The following is a 22,811-nucleotide window of genomic DNA, read 5'->3' as shown; positions in this document are numbered from 1 at the left end:
TTGTTGATCTGAATCCAGTTTGTTGGTGTGGTTATTATATATTAACTTGGTGAAATTTTCACCAATCGGTAAATGACCTTCTTTTTATTTCTCCTGATTTTTTAGATCATAGTCTAAAGATCCTTCTTTGAGCAAATTAAAAATCATATTAACGTCAGACCCCGATATAAAATTTCATAAGTTACGTTAATCCAAAGGTTAGATGACAATTTGATCATAAGGTTGAGTAATATAAGAGCAAATATTAGACCCTTATTTAACGTTGTCCTGAGGATAATTTTTTAAAGGTTACATATTCCCAACTTTTAAAAATAGGGACAAATTTTAAATATTAGCCTAAATGGGAACTTCTGTGTAAATCATCCCTTGACTTGATTGTAGGGATCTACGGCTCTGTTATATGGTACTTTTTGCCTGAGATCGATTAATATATAAAATATTTATGGTCATGTTCGTCTAGTCAATTTACAATTGATCATAATTCATATGAGATCAATTTTTTTCCGAGGCTAATTGCATCTTGTATTTTTTTTTCTGCTTATTAAATTTTAGTCCGGTTTCACTAACATATTTATTTTGTCGTATTTATTTTCTTTATACAGATGACAAACAAAGCTAATCATATGTCATAGGTTCCCTTCATTTCTATAATATTTGCTTTTCTTGATCCTCCGTTTGGATTAATTAGAAGATAAGTAGTGTTTTTTTTTAGTTTTTTATTTTTTTATTTTTTTCACTTAGTGTTTAATTTTATATTGGACCTGAATTAATTTAAATTCATGTTGTGCAAGAATCATACAAGGAGGATGCGTTTCTATCAGAATTTTGTTCATACCCATAACTCAAACTCGAGACCTCTAATTAAGGACGAAGGAATTTTATTCATTCGCCGTACATTCAATGGTAAAGATGTTATATAAATTTTCCACTTCATTATTAATAAGTAATTTTTTATTACAATTCGATGGAAGGCTTTTTTTTTTTTTTTAATTTAACCATTTAATGTTCGGGAAGCACCAGATGATTATTAATCAATTATCACATTAACTTTGAGTGGAGAAACGCGTTTAATTTTGTTTGGTAAATCAGGTATATGAAAAAGGAATCGACTCTTATCCTTCCTTTGTCTTATTTCATTTTGTTTTGTTAATTCTTTACAAGCTCAGTGAAGATTAATTCAAAAAAGAGTTCTTCCTAATCGATGAAGGGTACTTACTTTTAGATATTATTGGCAATTTTTCTTACACTTTTTTCCTTCAATTAAACCTATAAGATATTTCTTTTACAAGAAATTAAATGTATAATGTTTTGTGAACCCATATATATATATATATATATATATATATATATATATATATATATATATATAAATAAAGGAGAACCTTATCAAGATAACACTTTGCATTGGTACAATTCCAATATCAGCATTTGACCACCTTTGCTAATTGCGCATGCATGAAACATTAGTGATGAAATAATTACTTTTTTTTTTTTTATTTCCCAACAAGATTTCCAACTATTGATGAGGCCCTTTAATTCGACGTCGTCCTACCATCAAGATATGTGGCAGAATGGTTAGAATTCCTCCTCTTATAATCATAAGTCTAGTCCGAGCTTTAAAAATGAAAAAATCCCTTTGAGAGGGAGCGCTTTGAGGAGCGCGTCAGCAGTGATGATTATGAGTTCACGTGAACCAAAAGTGAATCCAAAATTTGAAATTTATAAGTTCCTCTAATACTCTCAAATTAGGATAAAATAATAATTTGGTTTACATTCACATATATATTTATATATATTTTATGAATTTCTTAATAAAAATACAGGTCTACAAAAATGTTACTGGGTTCCTATGAACCTATATACTATGCTCTACATTTGCCGCTTGTACCTATTAGCTTTTGCCCAAATTCTACAACACTTTATCCTCATAGTAGGCCTATATGGTATAAATCAGGTTTAGTCAAATAAGTAGGTACCAGATAGCGGATGGTTCTTCAAAAAAATTAAATGTAATCTTCTCCTTCATAAACAAATGTGATCATGTAAATCTAGCTACATTTAATATACAACAAATTTGTTGTTACAGATAGTCAACTATACTGTTAATGCAAGAGCAATTTTAATGCTACCAAAGTGAAGTGCAAATATTAAAACACTCAGTACAACATATTCATAATTCATTTATTGTAACCAGTTAGAATTAATTACTTTTGCAATATCAATAATAATCTATCTATATATAGAAGCAACACCATCTTATCAAAGCCAGAAACAATAAACTGAGAACAAATATGTCAGAAAATATGGCTAAACAGATAGAAAGTATTCCATTGATGATAATTTTGATGCTAATATTGATCTCTAACAATTCACATTTGGTATTTTGTAAGTTGGATCAAGAATGTTATAAGAGGTGTGTTCTTACCTGTCATATAAGTAGTCCTGAATGTTTCACAACCTGTGAAATATTATGTGACAAATCTCTTAATTATACTTCTCCTATGCGCATGAATTGCAACCTTGATTGTTCAATTCACACGTGTGCAAGTTTAATCAAAGGTACCTTCTTTTTCTAGCTTCTTTTGGCTTATGACTCGTTACGAGTGTTCTTTTTATTATATGTTTTTTGTCATAGGAGATCGTAAATTAAACATATGACATCTCCGTCGTTTTTTTTTTTTTTGGGGGGTGGGGGTGGGGGTTTCAAGCCAATATTTGATATCCTTTTTGAGGCCCGATAATTCGGATTTGGGTAAGCGCTCCTTACTAAAGGCACTTCATTCTCAGAGCTTGAATCCAAAACCTCTAGTTAAGGATGGAGGAGTACCTACCACCCTACTATAACCATTGTTGGTTAAGTTCATTTTCTTCTAATCAAAGGTTCTTTTTGGTGAACTTCTTTTCGCTTTGAATAGATTATAAAGAATTTTTAAATATTTGAGGGAGATCAGTTTTACGGTCCGTTACTAATATTCTTCGAGTCATGTGGTAATTTTCCTAGGAGATTGATAAAAATAAACTGAACGGATCGGTATGTAAATAAACATAAAAGTACGTTTTGTGTAAGATAATATTTTCTATTCAACTTGTAACCGGTCATATATTAAGATCATTTCCTCCTTGGCATTATTTACTTTTTCCTTCGAGTTTATTACTAACATATTTACTTTGTGTATTTACTTGCTTTGTGCAGATGACAAACAATGGAGAGGTTGCATGAATGATTGCTTCAACAATCATTGCAAAAATTAGAGCTTAGAGGATATATAGTCTTCAAAGCTTTGTTCCATGATGTTAGTTTTTGTAAGATAAAAGCTAATGTATGAATTATAAGTGTCAACATTTAATAGTAGATGTTTTTCTTGATACTATATTTCGATTAATATTCACAATTTGTGTTCCTTTTACTAAAAGAAATTAAGAAAAGTTAAAGTGACATTTTGCAGATAGGAAATATTATAGATGAAAATTTTAATTAAACGATAATTCTTTATAATGTTTAAATTATTAAAAGAAACAAAGTAGATGAAGGCGTAGCTAAATACACGAATAGAGATGAATTTTTTTTTAGTCTTGTGATCTTTGATTATCTAAATCAATATGTGAAAATTTTAAGAGAATAATAAGAAGAAAAGAAAGGCAGTTTGGTGCACTAAGCTCCCGCTATGTGTGGGATTCAGGAAAGAATCAGACCACAAGGATCTGTTTTAAGAGAATGATATCTACAAAACCAATTTTTCCCACACTGGTATACATCAAATCAATAAATAATATGTGACGTGCATATTTTTTTACTTAAGATTTTTATCCCTCATAAACCATTATTGTCAATTGTAATGTATTTCACACGTTACGTAAAATCTCTAAATAAAATCTATGAAAATAAAATGTTTAAATGCTTTTATTTACTTATTTGTGTGTTGCATTTTTCATATATGGAAGCAACACATATCATTAGTATAAAATATACAAATATCAATTTATTTCGGCATAATCTTCCCATCAAGAAATGTGGTGCGATGGTTAGAAGTCCTGCACTAATAATTAGAGTCGGATTTGAGTTCTAGAGATGGAGAAACTTCTAATAGCTGGGGAGCGTTTTACTTCTCATAGTGTCATATGCTTTTAAGTCCGAATTAGTGGGGCAAGTAGCTACCAAATACGCTACACAAAAAAAAACACAAAAAACTAAAATTAACTACACATATTATCGCTAAATTGCTCATAAGTAACAGAACTTTTTGATAATCCATCACTAGATTAAGATTAGCAACGATTTTTTCTGTTTAGCTACAGAATTTGTCCGTTGCTAAATCCTATTTTTTGTAGTAATACTTGGTGGTCTAGAAATAAACAAGATGCAATCTTCTTCTTAGCAAACAAATCTGATCATGTAAATCTAGCTACATTTAATATACAACAGATTTTTTGTTAGAGATAAGTCAACTATACTGGTAATGCAAGAGCAACTTTAATGCTACCAAACCGAAGTAGCATATCAAGTGTTGCAATATCAATAATCTATCTGTATATATTTGTATAATAAACACCATCAGATTATCAAACCCAAAATAAATAACTGAGAATAAATTAGTCAAAAAATATGGCTAAGAAGATAGAAATTATTCCATTAATGACAATTATGGTGACGCTAATTTTGATCTTTAATTCAAAATTAGTATATTGTAAATTAGATGAATATTGTTTTAAGGAGTGTATTCGTGGATGTGTGGGTCAAAAACCTGAATGTTACTTAGTATGTGACAGAGTATGTACGAATTCTCTCATGAATAGTTCTTCTCCAATGCACTATTGCAATCTTGGTTGTGCAATTCACAAGTGTGCAAGTTTAATCAAAGGTACCTTTTTTTTTTTTCCAACTTCTTTTGGAGCTTTGAATAGATCTTAACGAATTTTCAATATCTATTCAGAGATCAGTGTTATGGCCTATTATAAAGTGTTCTTTGAGTCATGTCGCGCTTTTCACCTTGTAAGATCGATAAGAATAACACATCATTCGGGCAGGAGAATGGTTTTATGACCCATTAAAAATATTTCTTTAGCCATATGGTCTTTTCATAGGAGATCGGTAAAAGAAAATATATGATCGTTGTATGGTCATTTTTTTTAATTTCCGATCCGATGTCTGGAATAGATCGGATTTATGGTGCATTACTACAAATTTAACTTCGAGTTATGTGGTGCTTTTCACAATAGATCGTAAAAATAAACACAATCGATCGGTAAATAAAATATAAGAGTACGTTCTTTACAGGATAATTTTTTCTATTCAACTTATAACTGGTCACATGATATCATTTCATCCTAATGTCGTATCTTGTTTTCCAATGTTTGGCTTTGAATAGATCTTAAAGAATTTTCAGTATATGCGGGATATTGGTTTTATGGTCCAGTATAAAGGTGCTTTGAGTCATTTACATGGTGTTTTTCACAAGAGAACAATAAAAATAACTCAACCGATCGGTAAATAAGCCATAGGATAGGAGTACATTCTTTGTAGGATAATGTATTAAATAAACTCAGCTGATCTCATATGAGATTATTTCCTCCTTGCCGTATTCTTTTATTAGTATTACTTAATTTTCCTCCGAGTTTACTACTAACATATTTACTTTGCGTATTTATTTGCTTTGTGCAGATGACAAACAATGGAAAGGTTGCATAAATAATTGTTTCAACAATTATTGCAAAAATTAGAGCTTAAAGGATACATAGTCTTCTAAGCTTCGTCGTATGATGTTAGTATTGTAAAATAAAAGCTAATCAATGAAATTCCAGTCAGCATTTCAATAGTAGATGTTTTCTTGATTCTATATTTGGATTAATATTCACAATTTGTGTTCCTTATACTAAAAGAAATTAAGAAAAGACGAAATGGCATTTTGCAGTTAGAAAATATTAGAGATGACAATTATAATTAAACCGTGATTCTCTATAATGTTAATTTTTTTTTTTTTTAAAAAAAATTAGATATGGAGGCGTACCTAAATACACTAATATAGATGAAATTTTTTAGCCTTGTGGTCTTTAATCATCTCAATCAATAGGTGTAAGTTTTAAGAGAATGATATCTGCTTCAAGAGGGATGCATTGGTATACATCAAAGGAACAAATAATATGTGACGTCTATAAAAAAATTTACTTAAAATTTTTGTCACTCATAAATGATTGTTGTCAATCAAGATGTATTTCAAACATTACGTCAAATAAACTCTACGAAATTCAAATGTTTGAATGTTCTTATTTACTTCTATGTTGCATTTTTTCAAATATAGAAGCATATCTGTTCGTATAAAATACACAAAGATCAATTCCGGATATTTGAATGCAAAACTTTAAGCTATGTATAGCAATGCTTCGTAATCAAGGGGAAAATGCATTTTTTTTCCCTTGGTGTTCGATACCCATATGGGCCCCCACTAAATTTGATTCGCGTCGTATACCTATTCAAGAGGAAATTAAAACGCTCCCTGTCATGATTTTTTTCATACTAGAAGTCGAACTCAAGACCTCTAGTTAAGGTGGACCTAATTCAATCCAATTTGATATAAACATATATAACAGATTTGCTGCTATTACAAATCTCTCTTTAGTAAACAAATCTAGCTACATTTAATATATAAACATATATAACAGATTTGTTGCTATTACAAATATGTAAACTCTTTAAATATATATCCTTTATTCCATATTATAAAATAGTGATAATATGATGCAAGATCAGCAATTTGAATGCTACCAAAGTTGAAGTACATAGTTCACCTAAGTGACATTTTGTGACTCAAATCTCTATATATAAGCAACACCCAGAAACATAAACTGGGAACAAACAAGTTAGTAAAAAATATGGCTAAGATGATTGAGGCAAGTATTATATCATTTATGAAATTAATGGTGATGCTAATTTTGATCTCTAATTCACAATTAGTATATTGTTTGGATCAACAATGTTTTAGGGACTGCATTAGTGCATGTTACCAAAATCCTGGTTGTTACATATCATGTGCAAGAGAATGTGGGGGTTCTCTCAAGAATACTTCTTCTCCAATGCACTATTGCAATCTTGGTTGTTCGATTCATAAGTGTGCAAGTTTAATCAAAGGTACCCTTCTAATTCTTGTAACTTCTTTTGGCTTTGAATAGATCTTAAAGCATTTTCAATATCTAGCAGAGATCTATTTTACGGCTCATTATAAGCATTTTTTTAGTTATATGGTCTTCTTATAGCATATCAGTAAGTAAAATATCCAAGATCTTAAAACATTGGTAATACGATAGGGGAAGATCTATAATATTAGGTATGTGTTACAGATGAACTTAGTAATTTTGTCCAAGCCCTTTATTTGTGTTAAGAAATCTAAGAATATTTAGCTTGAAATCCAATTCGTTGGTCTGGTTATTATATATTAACTTGGTGGAATTTTCGTCAATTTGTAAATGACAGTCTTTTTATTTCTCTAGCAACTTATCGATCTTTTAGACCACGGTCTAAAGATCCAAATTAAAAATCTTAAGAAACGGTAGAGCACGATCTAAAATTTTTAAGTTACATTATTGTAAAAATTAGACGACAGTCTAATGTTTTTGTACGTAACATTGAGCCATATTTTAGCAAACATTAGATCGGAGTCTAACGTTGTCCGAATAATAACTTTCAAAGGGCTATATATTAGCATCATTTTTAAAAAGTTGGGACAAAATATAAATAGTAGCCTAAAATGGGACATTTGCGTAAATCATTCCTTAACTTGAGATGGTTGTAGGAATCTATGATCCTTTTTATTGGAGTTCGTTTAATAAAATATATGAAATCTTTATAGGGTCCTTTTTGTCTATTCGAATTACAACTGATCATAACTCATATGAGATCATTTTTTCATTGGTGAATCGTATCCTGTCTTTCTTATTATTCTTTTTTCCTCCGAGTTCACTAACATATTTATTTTGTGTAATTTATTATTTGCTTTATACAGATGACAAACAATGGCGAGGTTGCATGAAGGATTGTTCCGACAATTATTGCAAAATTAGAGCTTAGAAGATAATTTTCAAGACTTTGTTATATGATATTAATTAATTAATGTTGAAAATGAAAAGCTAGTCATATGCCATCGTTTGTCATCATTCCTATAATATGCTTTTCTTGAATCTCTATTTGGAATATTCATCATTTCTTTTCCTTTTATTAAAACATTGGAAAAGAGTTTAATTTACTCTCCAAATGTCAAATTAATTAGTAAGTCATTAACTCAAAGTAATCATTATCTTCATAAAAATGAGCAATCTAATTATAATATTACAAATAAAGTCAACTAATCAAAAGATAGATAATTTTTTGCACATTATAAGATAGTAGCAATGCAAGAGTAATTTAATTTTCTACTAAAGCAATGAACAAATGTTCAAGTACATTCTATAAACACATATTATGACCAGTGTTTTAAAAGGCGCGGGCGTAAGCGAGACGTTTTGCGTATGCCTTGCCCGGGCGTAAGCCCCGAGGCACAGGGCGTAAGCCTCATGGGTATTTAAATTTGAGTATTTTATAAAATAATATAATTACAACAAATATCTTAAAATTGGTACAATTGCATAAAAATTGAAGAAAACTAAGTACAATTGCATAAAAATTAAAGAAAACTATAAATAAGTGAAGTATATAACTCTCTCTCTATATATATATATTGAGGAGAAGTTCGTCTGGCCATTTTCTCAAATTAGAGAGCTCAGTGTTTTCACATGTTTCGGATCAGTGTTTTATAAGAAACACTTAGGACAAATTAGGAAATCACAAAGAGAATTTTACAATGTAGTGCACTTTTCATACAAAAAAAAAAAATGACTGATTTTCTTACCCATTGAAAATTACTTTACATTAGAAGTTCTAAATACAAAAATCAAAGTTATTCAACAATCAACATTATACCATTACCCAGTTACCCACTTTCCCATATTTTCAATCAACACACATAGAAGCATGCGCACATATAATCTCCTAATATATTTTAAACGAAATCAAGAGAAACAATAATAAACTTGCAAAACTAGTTTACATACATATTTACAAACTAACAGTGAAAAAAATAAAAAGAGAAAAAAGCAACTTGAGTTGAAAAGAGTAAAGAATTTGTCTACATGAAGGAACAAAGAGGATGAATAACCAGCAATATAAACTCTTAATTTGTTGCTATGGGGAATGGAGAATGGAGTTCTCTTTGTCTTGGAGAAAATTGATTGTTCGTTGTTTATGGGAGAGTGGGAGACTAAAGGAGAGGACAACATACGGATTGGGATTTGGGAAAGATAATAAATTAGGGCTTCTAGTCAAATAAAAAAAGGTACTTTCAGAATTTGAGTATTAATTTAAGGACTTATGGAGCAAATTTGGTTTTAATTTGAAGAGGTATCTTGGGCTTACACCTCATTATAAAACGTGCCTCAACACCCGGGCGTACGCCTCAAATTGCTGGGCGTACGCCTTTCGATACTTTCGCCCCCCACCATAGCCTCGGGGCAATTTAGGTACGCCTCGCGAGCCCCGAAAATGCCTTTTAAAACACTGATTATGACAAGATGGAGACTACAGCGGGGATTCACATCGTAAGCTACAGGTTCGGTTGAATTCAATAATTTTGTCTCAGACCCTATATATGTTCAAAGAAATCCACTTAAATATGTACACATATCAAATATCGAACTCAATTATAATTAGCATTTGATTTTGTTGTTTGATCATCCTAAACCCATAAAGTTCAAATCATGAATCCTCCTCTGACTAGTTAGGCGTCGGTTGGTTCGATTTGTTTGGGTTTTGATTAGGTGAACCGAAAACCAAACAGAAATTAATTCTCCGTTTCTGAAACCTCCGGTTAAGGGCGAAGGGTGAAAGGATCTCATCTATCACAAAAAATATTATTTTAATATTATCAACTGTGTACCAAACTTAAACTTTAAATTTAAATGTTGAACTATGAATGACTTTACAGCAATAACTGCCACTATGTCTCCAACAGAACATTTTCAGGCTTCAAGTCACAATCAACTATAGGAGTATCATAACCATAGTGAAGATATTCTAATGTCATAGCCACATCAAGCATTATGATAACTCTTTGAAATATGTCCAAGACCTGATGTTCCTTACCATACAACCAATTTTCTAGAATTACATTTGGCATATACTCGAGAACGATAGCTCTTACGTATTGATTTGAACACATAGTGATCACCTTTAGAAGATTTCTATGTTTGATGCTTCTCATCACTTGACATTCAGTATCAAACCTCTTGCATCCTTCCTCGTTTTGCAAATTTAGAACCTTTATCGCGACCATAGTTCCATTAGCCAATATGCCCTTGTGAACATAATTAGAAACTACTAAACCAATTATGTAAAAGCTACTGAAATTCTCTGTTGCTTGTTGAAGCTCGCGGTATGAAATCAACTGGTGTTGTGATTTCTCTTAACACTATTTATAATCTTGAAGTTCCCTTCTTCTTGATCTTCGCTTGATCCGGACGAAGAAAACAACAAGTACGAAGAAATTGAGACAATCACAGGAATAACACCTTTTAGCAAGTGTTTCCAAGACTTTTATCGTTTCGTTCCCTATTTGTATCATATTGAGAACTTATTAGATAGGTTTCCACATACACTACAAAAGCCTGGAATTAGCTACGAACTTCGTCGCTAAATTGCTTGTAAGTAACATATTATTTTGATAATCCATCGCTAAATAGGATCACCAACTCATTTTTGTTGTTTAGCACATAATTTGTCCGTCGGTAATTCCCCCTTTTTTTAGTAGTGATAAACCTCTTTTTCCAACAAAAGATTGAGGGGAAGATTTTGAAAACACACCACTAGTATCAAGGCGGAGCTAGTAAGGGCCAAGGGGGTTCACCCTGTAACACCCCGTATCTTAAAATAAAAGTTAGACTCATATCGTTAGAGTTTCAGAGGAAATTTGAAAGTTTGTAGGTATTACGAAAGTGGTTGACAAGCCTACTTTAGGCACCCATAACCCCTTGAGTCATTGAGATTTTGTAAAAGGTTCCTTAATGAAAGTATAGTGCATAGAAATACCTTTCCAGGCATATAAGGACCAGGTCAATTGGAGTTTGGACCAAGGAGATATGATCTTCTCAAAACGGCTAATAGAGAGGTTCTTCAGATTCGGTAGAATTGACTAAATTTTCGATACGTCTGCTTTCCAGCCCAATTTTTGGAAGATCCGTTGATAATTTGAGAAAACGTAAAACATGAAAGTTGTAGCCCTTTGAAATATTGATCCAACAGTATATTGTGAAGCATGAACGGAGCTCTGTGGTAGGGGTTATGCCCATTTTATTAGACACTATCGACTTGGTGTAAAATTGACAGGGTAGCTCGCTGAGCGAGGCCCAAAGCGAGGCAAGGTCTCGCCTTGGACCGCGCTCAGTGAGGTAGGGGTCCAAAAGTGGGACAAAGTCAATAAAATTGTCTAAGTGTACAATGGACAAGGGAGCTCGCCGAGCGAGGCCCAGAGCGAGGCAGGGGCATGCCATAGACCGCGCTCGGCGAGACAGGGGGTCTAAAATGACCAATGCTATAAATTCAACACTTAACTCGAAATTTCATTTATCAGACATTCCTACTTTATTCTAAATCCCTAAGTAGCCACTTCTCTCCTCTCCTCATCCTCCCACTTCAAGGTAAGATCGCTCTAACGATTCGTAAGTAATTATAACAGTAATTCATGAATTGTAACATGATTCTTCAACCAAAACATAGGATTTCCAAGGTAAATCCATCTCAAGCGATTCAAAGCTAGAATTTTGGTGTTCTTCGTCAGAGAAGCAATTTAGTTCGTTGGATTGGAGCGTTTATAGGTATGTGGAGTTACTATCTACGTGTGGGAACATCATTGTTCTTCCCCACGCCTCTTATTCCATAAAGTATGAAGCTTTACGAAAACTAGGGTTTCTATACCATGCTCATAACAACCCTAGGTCCATGTCCATGATTATATTATGTATGAATTGTTATTATTCTATCATTGTGTTCTTAATAACTCCATATGATTATTGAGAATCAGTCCGTAATCCATGAAAACCCATATCTTGTATTCCATGGGTTCTTGCATGCATGTTTTTAACTAAAAGTGTTTATTTCATGAATATCCTACATGTCTACAAGTTTTCATGCAACTATATTATATAATTACTTTCATGTCATGATACAAGATACATACATGCTAAATACAAGATATTTCATGAAACCATATTTACAAGTTATTTCGTTAAATCATGATTACAAGTCAAGTACAAGTTAATTCACAAAAAATCATGGGCTTCTTAGCCAATTATATCATGTGTTGACACCCAATTTTGTCCCTCCTTTATTTCAATTTATTTCCTGGAGCTTCTAAATTTATTGACGAGATAAACACTTCATTTTCACTATTATTTTCTATTGCTACTACTATTAATATCATTACTTTCGTTTTCACTATTTTACTATCAGCATTACTAGCATTACCTTATCACAATTTTAAAATGGTTCGTCATCATTTTTTATTTTTCAGGTTTTTGTACTCGTTAAAATAATTATACTTTATCAAGTCCTTTATTTTTACATATTAATCATTAATTATCATAGTATATATCGTACTAGTTGTTAAATTAGAAGACCAAGAAATAACTAAATAGATGAGGAAGGATCAACAATTTCAGCCAAATAAATGGTCCAAATAATCACTCCACTAGTCCATATTTTCGGATCAACATCTGAGCCCAAATCAGTCCACTACCCGACCCAATCCAGCCCATTAACTACCTGGCCCAATCTTCTTATCTCCTACCCTAATCCCTACCCCTTTTCTCTTTCTCTCTTCACTCCCTTTAGCCGCCTCCTTCTTTCTCCTCTTCTCTCTCTTCTCCCACGTTCCTCTCCACCTTCATCTCTTCACCCGCCTCTGCCATCTCCATGCCTCGATCTTCCACCTCCACTCACCTTGTCCCCCACGCCTGTCCTTCGTTTCTCTCCCACGCCCCTCTCTTTATTTTAATACAAATGAAAACCCTATAAATGGAATCCGGGTGGAATCGTTTAGAGGAGGATTTTTCTGGAGCAAAAAAAAGGAATCAATTTTAGATAAAGGCACCGGAAAATCCCTTGAAAAAAACAAGATCGGGAGAAAAATAGGACCATACTCAACATTTCATCTTTCTATTATTACTTTAAGTCTTAGAGTTTGTTCAAATTCCATTCTATTTAGGGGGTGGACATGGTTTTAGAAAAGAGGGGATTTTGATTAAGAGAAACCCGATCAACTGAGACAAAACAAGGACTCAGTGTCTTTGTTAGAAAGAACCGAGGGCACTCAACATTTTGGGGGAATTCCATTACTTTAGAGTTCGAATCTGCTTCACTTCCAGTTTGGTTCGAGTCATTTTTTATTTACGTTTTAGGATTACTAACAAATCAAACTAAACTTCCTTTTAAAAAGAGTGTTCGGTTCTGTCGAACTTTTCGATTCGAAAGACTTTTTCTCGAGTTCGAGTTCGTCGCATTCGAGCGTAGATTCGCGACTTCGACACCTCAGTTCATTGCGCACAAAAAAGGTAAAACTCGATACATTTATTACTTATAATCTTTAGTTTCTGCTTCTAATTAAATCTTTAGCTGATTCTGCTATTTTCTAGTTATGTAGTTTCTTTGTCGTCATGTTATTTGTTTGATGTTTGGGAGCTGTTAGGATAGGATATTAATTGCTAAAACGAATTCGAAAGACGTATACTGTAGTTTGGAGGTTTAAACTGAATTTCCAAGACTTAGAATCTATTTAAAGTCGAATATACATAGGATATACAGTGGGTTATCAAGGTAAGAAAAAGATATACATTCGATTATACATCTGATACACATACCAGGGTGTGTATATCTTAGGTATATTGTGTATGTGATTAAAACAGATCGACACTGAACCATCTCCATAATTGCCTTTCACCTGTAGGTCTAAGTTTTCTGTTTTGGTTAATGCTAATATGAAAACAGTGGCAGTGATATTGTTACTGTTGGTCTCAAGTGGAGCGCATAATGTAACCAAATCTAGTTTTGGTTTAGTTGATTAGTTCGTTATTTGGATCCGACTATGTGTTTAGTTTATCAATTACGGGATTAGTATATCCATATGTGACTCAAATCTGTGAAGTATACCTCTGTGTTTGACTCTATTTCATTGTCGGAAGAATTGCTTGTTGTTGAGCATTTGATAAACAAGATCTATGCTATATGTGTGCGTAAAGCATGAGGGTCAAACTGAACTATATTTTTAGTTTCTATGCGCAAAAGATAAAACTGGTTTTGGAAAGGATAAAAGGAATAGGTATAAATCCAGTACTGTTTGAGAGAGAATGAAAGGGTGTCTTAACTTGAACTTTGCATGATCCCCTCTTTCAACTCCTTAAAATCTGTATAAGTTGTATTTGTCCATCCTTATCATTTGTTAAATTGAATCTGCCCCCCTTCTCAAAATTATTTTGCATTCTGTTAAAGTAGTTAAGGAATGCCTGAAGCCCTATATGTATGAAATATATCAACAGTACAGTCTGATCTTAAGCATGAAGTGGTTATCTGTCATTATCCTAGATCTTAAATGAGCTAAAAGACTGCGCATTGTTGAAGTTCTTTCTGTTGTTTGTTTGGGGCTATTAATACCTTAACTGGGAACAGTCCCCTGTTTAGCTAAAATTATTAAGTTCGTTAATAGATCGCCATGCTTGTTAATATATCTTAGCCTCTTAATTCTTAAGCCTGCCTTGTTCCCTACTTTTAGTTTGATTCAAGATCTTATTCTCTTTGTTCTGTTGTGAAGCCAATGTGATACTGTAGCATGCTTAAAGATTATTTAAGTTGGTTTTCATAGGGACCAGTAGGAGCTATCTGTAATTTTGTTTGCTTGATTGTTACAGTTCTTGGTAGGAGTTAATATCAACCAACTGTTAAAATACCATCTTCGCCATAATGTTTATTCTGTCCGTGTGTGTATCTTGGCATGAATATTGTCAACAAATATCTCTCTGCAATTCAGGAACAGTTCTAATCATAGCTTTCAAATTATGAAATCAGTTTGGAAAATGAAGTAATAGGATCTTATGAGTTGGTTTATTATTTTAGACACCTTTTTTAACGTATATCCAGTTCCAAATTACGATATGAACTGAGTTTTGTTAAGTCTATCTCAACATGGCTTAAGTCTATTTTGGCCTCAATGATTCTGAAACATCTCTTAAAATATAATTGGATGTCCAACAATCCTAATAGGCATGTGTGGTTCGATTTTGGTGAGATAATTTTGTATGTAATTGAGTCTCCTGTAGGCTAACTATCCTTTTTTTATATACATTAAGTACTTTGAGTAGCTAAAATATTGACTTTCTCTACACCCTTATGAATGTATATATAAGATATACTAAAATATATACAGTGTATACATAATCTGCCGATTTGTTTTGATCTATATTTTACACGTTTAACTTTGTTTTATTGACCATATACTAATTGTCAAAAACATGAGAGGATGACAAAAAATAAAAGTTTCTATACCCCCATTTTAAAAATAAAAGGACAGAAAAGAATGAAAAGAACAGACAAAAAGAGAAAAAAACACATATGAAAAACTAACTTAACACTTCCCATACCCCCATTTCCCCAGCCACTAACTCACAAGTCACAAACACACACATGCATGGTTTTAAGAAAAAAGTACACCCAATTTTACGGCTCATTATAAGATAGTAGCAATGCAAGAGTAATTTAATTTTCTACTAAAGCAATGAACAAATGTTCAAGTACATTCTATAAACACATATTATGACCAGTGTTTTAAAAGGCGCGGGCGTAAGCGAGGCGTTTTGCGTATGCCTTGCCCGGGCGTAAGCCCCGAGGCACAGGGCGTAAGCCCCATGGGTATTTAAATTTGAGTATTTTATAAAATAATATAATTACAACAAATATCTTAAAATTGGTACAATTGCATAAAAATTGAAGAAAACTAAGTACAATTGCATAAAAATTGAAGAAAACTATAAACAAGTGAAGTATATAACTCTATATATATATATTGAGGAGAAGTTCGTCTGGCTATTTTCTCAAATTAGAGAGCTCAGTGTTTTCACATGTTTCGGATCAGTGTTTTATAAGAAACACTTAGGACAAATTAGGAAATCACAAAGAGAATTTTACAATGTAGTGCACTTTTCATAAAAAAAAAAAAAATGACTGATTTTCTTACCCATTGAAAATTACTTTACATTAGAAGTTCTAAATACAAAAATCAAAGTTATTCAACAATCAACATTATACCATTACCCAGTTACCCACTTTCCCATATTTTCAATCAACACACATAGAAGCATGCGCACATATAATCTCCTAATATATTTTAAACGAAATCAAGAGAAACAATAATAAACTTGAAAAAACTAGTTTACATACATATTTACAAACTAACAGTGAAAAAAATAAAAAGAGAAAAAAGCAACTTGAGTTGAAAAGAGTAAAGAATTTGTCTACATGAAGGAACAAAGAGGATGAATAACCAGCAATATAAACTCTTAATTTGTTGCTATGGGGAATGGAGAATGGAGTTCTCTTTGTCTCGGAGAAAATTGATTGTTCGTTGTTTATGGGAGAGTGGGAGACTAAAGGAGAGGACAACATACGGATTGGGATTTGGGAAAGATAATAAATTAGGGCTTCTAGCCAAATAAAAAAAGGTACTTTCAGAATTTGAGTATTAATTTAAGGACTTATGGAGCAAATTTGGTTTTAATTTGAAGAGGTATCTTGGGCTTACACCTCATTATAAAACGTGCCTCAACACGCGGGCGTACGCCTCAAATTGCTGGGCGTACGCCTTTCGATACTTTCGCCCCCCACCATAGCCTCGGGGCAATTTAGGTACACCTCGCGAGCCCCGAAAATGCCTTTTAAAACACTGATTATGACAAAATGGAGACTACAGCGGGGATTCACATCGTAAGCTACAGGTTCGGTTGAATTCAATAATTTTGTCTGAGACCCTATATATGTTCAAAGAAATTCACTTAAATATGTACACATATCAAATATCGAACTCAATTATAATTAGCATTTGATTTTGTTGTTTGATCATCCTAAACCCATAAAGTTCAAATCATGAATCCTCCTCTGACTAGTTAGGCGTCGGTTGGTTCGATTTGTTTGGGTTTTGATTAGGTGAACCGAAAACCAAACAGAAATTAATTCTCCGTTTCTGAAACCTCCGGTTAAGGGCGAAGGGTGAAAGGATCTCATCTATCACAAAAAATATTATTTTAATATTATCAACTGTGTACCAAACTTAAACTTTAAATTTAAATGTTGAACTATGAATGACTTTACAGCAATAACTGCCACTATGTCTCCAACAAAACATTTTCAGGCTTCAAGTCACAATCAACTATAGGAGTATCATAACCATAGTGAAGATATTCTAATGTCATAGCCACATCAAGCATTATGATAACTCTTTGAAATATGTCCAAGACCTGATGTTCCTTACCATACAACCAATTTTCTAGAATTACATTTGGCATATACTCGAGAACGATAGCTCTTACGTATTGATTTGAACACATAGTGATCACCTTTAGAAGATTTATATATTTGATGCTTCTCATCACTTGACATTCAGTATCAAACCTCTTGCATCCTTCCTCGTTTTGCAAATTTAGAACCTTTATCGCGACCATAGTTCCATTAGCCAATATGCCCTTGTGAACATAATTAGAAACTACTAAACCAATTATGTAAAAGCTACTGAAATTCTCGGTTGCTTGTTGAAGCTCGCGGTATGAAATCAACTGGTGTTGTGATTTCTCTTAACACTATTTATAATCTTGAAGTTCCCTTCTTCTTGATCTTCGCTTGATCCGGACGAAGAAAACAACAAGTACGAAGAAATTGAGACAATCACAGGAATAACACCTTTTAGCAAGTGTTTCCAAGACTTTTATCGTTTCGTTCCCTATTTGTAGCATATTGAGAACTTATTAGATAGGTTTCCACATACACTACAAAAGCCTGGAATTAGCTACGAACTTCGTCGCTAAATTGCTTGTAAGTAACATATGATTTTGATAATCCATCGCTAAATAGGATCACCAACTCATTTTTGTTGTTTAGCACATAATTTGTCCGTCGGTAATTCCCCATTTTTTTAGTAGTGATAAACCTCTTTTTCCAACAAAAGATTGAGGGGAAGATTTTGAAAACACACCACTAGTATCAAGGCGGAGCTAGTAAGGGCCAAAGGGGTTCACCCTGTAACACCCCGTATCTTAAAATAAAAGTTAGACTCATATCGTTAGAGTTTCAGAGGAAATTTGAAAGTTTGTAGGTATTACGAAAGTGGTTGACAAGCCTACTTTAGGCACCCATAACCCCTTGAGTCATTGAGAATTTGTAAAAGGTTCCTTAATGAAAGTATAGTGCATAGAAATACCTTTCCAGGCATATAAGGACCAGGTCAATTGGAGTTTGGACCAAGGAGATATGATCTTCTCAAAACGGCTAATAGAGAGGTTCTTCAGATTCGGTAGAATTGACTAAATTTTCGATACGTCTGCTTTCCAGCCCAATTTTTGGAAGATCCGTTGATAATTTGAGAAAACGTAAAACATGAAAGTTGTAGCCCTTTGAAATATTGATCCAACAGTATATTGTGAAGCATGAACGGAGCTCTGTGGTAGGGGTTATGCCCATTTTATTAGACACTATCGACTTGGTGTAAAATTGACAGGGTAGCTCGCTGAGCGAGGCCCAAAGCGAGGCAAGGTCTCGCCTTGGATCGCGCTCAGTGAGGTAGGGGTCCAAAAGTGGGACAAAGTCAATAAAATTGTCTAAGTGTACAATGGACAAAGGAGCTCGCCGAGCGAGGCAGGGGCATGCCATAGACCGCGCTCGGCGAGACAGGGGGTCCAAAATGACCAATGCTATAAATTCAACACTTAACTCGAAATTTCATTTATCAGACATTCCTACTTTATTCTAAAGCCCTAAGTAGCCACTTCTCTCCTCTCCTCATCCTCCCACTTCAAGGTAAGATCGCTCTAACGATTCGTAAGTAATTATAACAGTAATTCGTGAATTGTAACATGATTCTTCAACCAAAACATAGGATTTCCAAGGTAAATCCATCTCAAGCGATTCAAAGCTAGAATTTTGGTGTTCTTCGTCAGAGAAGCAATTTAGTTCGTTGGATTGGAGCGTTTATAGGTATGTGGAGTTACTATCTACGTGTGGGAACATCATTGTTCTTCCCCACGCCTCTTATTCCATAAAGTATGAAGCTTTACGAAAACTAGGGTTTCTATACCATGCTCATAACAACCCTAGGTCCATGTCCATGATTATATTATGTATGAATTGTTATTATTCTATCATTGTGTTCTTAATAACTCCATATGATTATTGAGAATCAGTCCGTAATCCATGAAAACTCATATCTTGTATTCCATGGGTTCTTTCTTGCATGCATGTTTTTAACTAAAAGTGATTATTTCATGAATATCCTACATGTCTACAAGTTTTCATGCAACTATATTATATAATTACTTTCATGCCATGATACAAGATACATACATGCTAAATACAAGATATTTCATGAAATCATATTTACAAGTTATTTCGTTAAATCATGATTACAAGTCAAGTACAAGTTAATTCACAAAAAATCATGGGTTTCTTAGCCAATTATATCATGTGTTGACACCCAATTTTGTCCCTCCTTTATTTCAATTTATTTCCTGGAGCTTCTAAATTTATTGACGAGATAAACACTTCATTTTCACTATTATTTTCTATTGCTACTACTATTAATATCATTACTTTCGTTTTCACTATTTTACTATCAGCATTACTAGCATTACCTTATCACAATTTTAAAATGGTTCGTCATCATTTTTTATTTTTCAGGTTTTTGTACTCGTTAAAATAATTATACTTTATCAAGTCCTTTATTTTTACATATTAATCATTAATTATCATAGTATATATCGTACTAGTTATTAAATTAGAAGACCAAGAAATAATTAAATAGATGAGGAAGGATCAACAATTTCAGCCAAATAAATGGTCCAAATAATCACTCCACTAGCCCATATTTTCGGATCAACATCTGAGCCCAAATCAGTCCACTACCCGACCCAATCCAGCCCATTAACTACCTGGCCCAATCTTCTTATCTCCTACCCTAATCCCTACCCCTTTTCTCTTTCTCTCTTCACTCCCTTTAGCCGCCTCCTTCTTTCTCCTCTTCTCTCTCTTCTCCCACGTTCCTCTCCACCTTCATATCTTCACCCGCCTCTGCCATCTCCATGCCTCGATCTGCCACCTCCACTCACCTTGTCCCCCACGCCTGTCCTTCGTTTCTCTCCCACGCCCCTCTCTTTATTTTAATACAAATGAAAACCCTATAAATGGAATCCGGGTGGAATCGTTTAGAGGAGGATTTTTCTGGAGCAAAAAAAAGGAATCAATTTTAGATAAAGGCACCGGAAAATCCCTTGAAAAAAACAAGATCGGGAGAAAAATAGGACCATACTCAACATTTCATCTTTCTATTATTACTTTAAGTCTTAGAGTTTGTTCAAATTCCATTCTATTTAGGGGGTGGACATGGTTTTAGAAAATAGGGGATTTTGATGAAGAGAAACCCGATCAACTGAGACAAAACAAGGACTCAGTGTCTTTGTTAGAAAGAACCGAGGGCACTCAACATTTTGGGGGAATTCCATTACTTTAGAGTTCGAATCTGCTTCACTTCCAGTTTGGTTCGAGTCATTTTTTATTTACGTTTTAGGATTACTAACAAATCAAACCAAACTTCCTTTTAAAAAGAGTGTTCGGTTCTGTCGAACTTTTCGATTCGAAAGACTTTTTCTCGAGTTCGAGTTCGTCGCATTCGAGCGTAGATTCGCGACTTCGACACCTCAGTTCATTGTGCACAAAAAAGGTAAAACTCGATACATTTATTACTTATAATCTTTAGTTTCTGCTTCTAATTAAATCTTTAGCTGATTCTGCTATTTTCTAGTTATGTAGTTTCTTTGTCGTCATGTTATTTGTTTGATGTTTGGGAGCTGTTAGGATAGGATATTAATTTCTAAAACGAAATCGAAAGACGTATACTGTAGTTTGGAGGTTTAAACTGAATTTCCAAGACTTAGAATCTATTTAAAGTCGAATATACATAGGATATACAATGGGTTATCAAGGTAAGAAAAAGATATACATTCGATTATACATCTGATACACATACCAGGGTGTGTATATCTTAGGTATATTGTGTATGTGATTAAAACAGATCGACACTGAACCATCTCCATAATTGCCTTTCACCTGTAGGTCTAAGTTTTCTGTTTTGGTTAATGCTAATATGAAAACAGTGGCAGTGATATTGTTACTGTTGGTCTCAAGTGGAGCGCATAATGTAACCAAATCTAGTTTTGGTTTAGTTAATTAGTTCGTTATTTGGATCCGACTATGTGTTTAGTTTATCAATTACGGGATTAGTATATCCATATGTGACTCAAATCTGTGAAGTATACCTCTGTGTTTGACTCTATTTCATTGTCGGAAGAATTGCTTGTTGTTGAGCATTTGATAAACAAGATCTATGCTATATGTGTGCGTAAAGCATGAGGGGCAAACTGAACTATTTTTTTTAGTTTCTATGCGCAAAAGATAAAACTGGTTTTGGAAAGGATAAAAGGAATAGGTATAAATCCAGTACTGTTTGAGAGAGAATGAAAGGGTGTCTTAACTTGAACTTTGCATGATCCCCTCTTTCAACTCCTTAAAATCTGTATAAGTTGTATTTGTCCATCCTTATCATTTGTTAAATTGAATCTGCCCCCCTTCTCAAAATTATTTTGCATTCTGTTAAAGTAGTTAAGGAATGCCTGAAGCCCTATATGTATGAAATATATCAACAGTACAGTCTAATCTTAAGCATGAAGTGGTTATCTGTCATTATCCTAGATCTTAAATGAGCTAAAAGACTGCGCATTGTTGAAGTTCTTTCTGTTGTTTGTTTGGGGCTATTAATACCTTAACTGGGAACAGTCCCCTGTTTAGCTAAAATTATTAAGTTCGTTAATAGATCGCCATGCTTGTTAATATATCTTAGCCTCTTAATTCTTAAGCCTGCCTTGTTCCCTACTTTTAGTTTGATTCAAGATCTTATTCTCTTTGTTCTGTTGTGAAGCCAATGTGATACTGTAGCATGCTTAAAGATTATTTAAGTTGGTTTTCATAGGGACCAGTAGGAGCTATCTGTAATTTTGTTTGCTTGATTGTTACAGTTCTCGGTAGGAGTTAATATCAACCAACTGTTAAAATACCATCTTCGCCATAATGTTTATTCTGTCCGTGTGTGTATCTTGGCATGAATATTGTCAACAAATATCTCTCTGCAATTCGGGAACAGTTCTAATCATAGCTTTCAAATTATGAAATCAGTTTGGAAAATGAAGTAATAGGATCTTATGAGTTGGTTTATTATTTTAGACACCTTTTTTAACGTATATCCAGTTCCAAATTACGATATGAACTGAGTTTTGTTAAGTCTATCTCAACATGGCTTAAGTCTATTTTGGCCTCAATGATTCTGAAACATCTCTTAAAATATAATTGGATGTCCAACAGTCCCAATAGGCATGTGTGGTTCGATTTTGGTGAGATAATTTTGTATGTAATTGAGTCTCCTGTAGGCTAACTATCC

General features: G+C 33.3%; 2 protein-coding genes and 3 long non-coding RNA genes across 5 annotated transcripts; 3 read left to right on the top strand and 2 right to left on the bottom strand.

The window, feature by feature from the left end:
• Positions 1-2,168: 2,168 nt before the first annotated feature.
• Positions 2,169-3,392, top strand: LOC132602019 (uncharacterized). The gene is made up of 2 exons (XR_009567576.1): positions 2,169-2,559; positions 3,194-3,392. It is a non-coding gene; the product is annotated as an uncharacterized LOC132602019 (long non-coding RNA).
• A 1,153-nt stretch (positions 3,393-4,545) lies between these two features.
• Positions 4,546-5,816, top strand: LOC132602018 (uncharacterized). Its single transcript, XR_009567575.1, has 2 exons — positions 4,546-4,859; positions 5,660-5,816. It is a non-coding gene; the product is annotated as an uncharacterized LOC132602018 (long non-coding RNA).
• A 949-nt stretch (positions 5,817-6,765) lies between these two features.
• On the top strand, positions 6,766-8,184 carry LOC132602017 (uncharacterized). Its single transcript, XR_009567574.1, has 2 exons — positions 6,766-7,123; positions 7,995-8,184. It is a non-coding gene; the product is annotated as an uncharacterized LOC132602017 (long non-coding RNA).
• A 1,835-nt stretch (positions 8,185-10,019) lies between these two features.
• Positions 10,020-10,355, bottom strand: LOC132602728 (receptor kinase-like protein Xa21). Its single transcript, XM_060315507.1, has one exon. The coding sequence runs from the start codon at positions 10,353-10,355 to the stop codon at positions 10,020-10,022; it is 336 nt and encodes a 111-aa protein (XP_060171490.1).
• A 7,087-nt stretch (positions 10,356-17,442) lies between these two features.
• Positions 17,443-17,778, bottom strand: LOC132602727 (receptor kinase-like protein Xa21). The gene has a single exon (XM_060315506.1). The coding sequence runs from the start codon at positions 17,776-17,778 to the stop codon at positions 17,443-17,445; it is 336 nt and encodes a 111-aa protein (XP_060171489.1).
• Between the last annotated feature and the right edge of the window lie 5,033 nt (positions 17,779-22,811).

Source organism: Lycium barbarum, chromosome 7 (genome assembly GCF_019175385.1).
Source record: "Lycium barbarum isolate Lr01 chromosome 7, ASM1917538v2, whole genome shotgun sequence".
NCBI lineage: Eukaryota > Viridiplantae > Streptophyta > Magnoliopsida > Solanales > Solanaceae > Lycium > Lycium barbarum.
Note: the sequence above shows the minus strand (reverse complement) of the source record. Positions and strands in the feature narration are given on the sequence as shown.

What these genes read in the sequence shown, in the direction of transcription:
- LOC132602728 (XM_060315507.1), bottom strand. Translation starts at nt 10,355, where the DNA reads ATGGTCGCGATAAAGGTTCTAAATTTGCAAAACGAGGAAGGATGCAAG.
- LOC132602727 (XM_060315506.1), bottom strand. Translation starts at nt 17,778, where the DNA reads ATGGTCGCGATAAAGGTTCTAAATTTGCAAAACGAGGAAGGATGCAAG.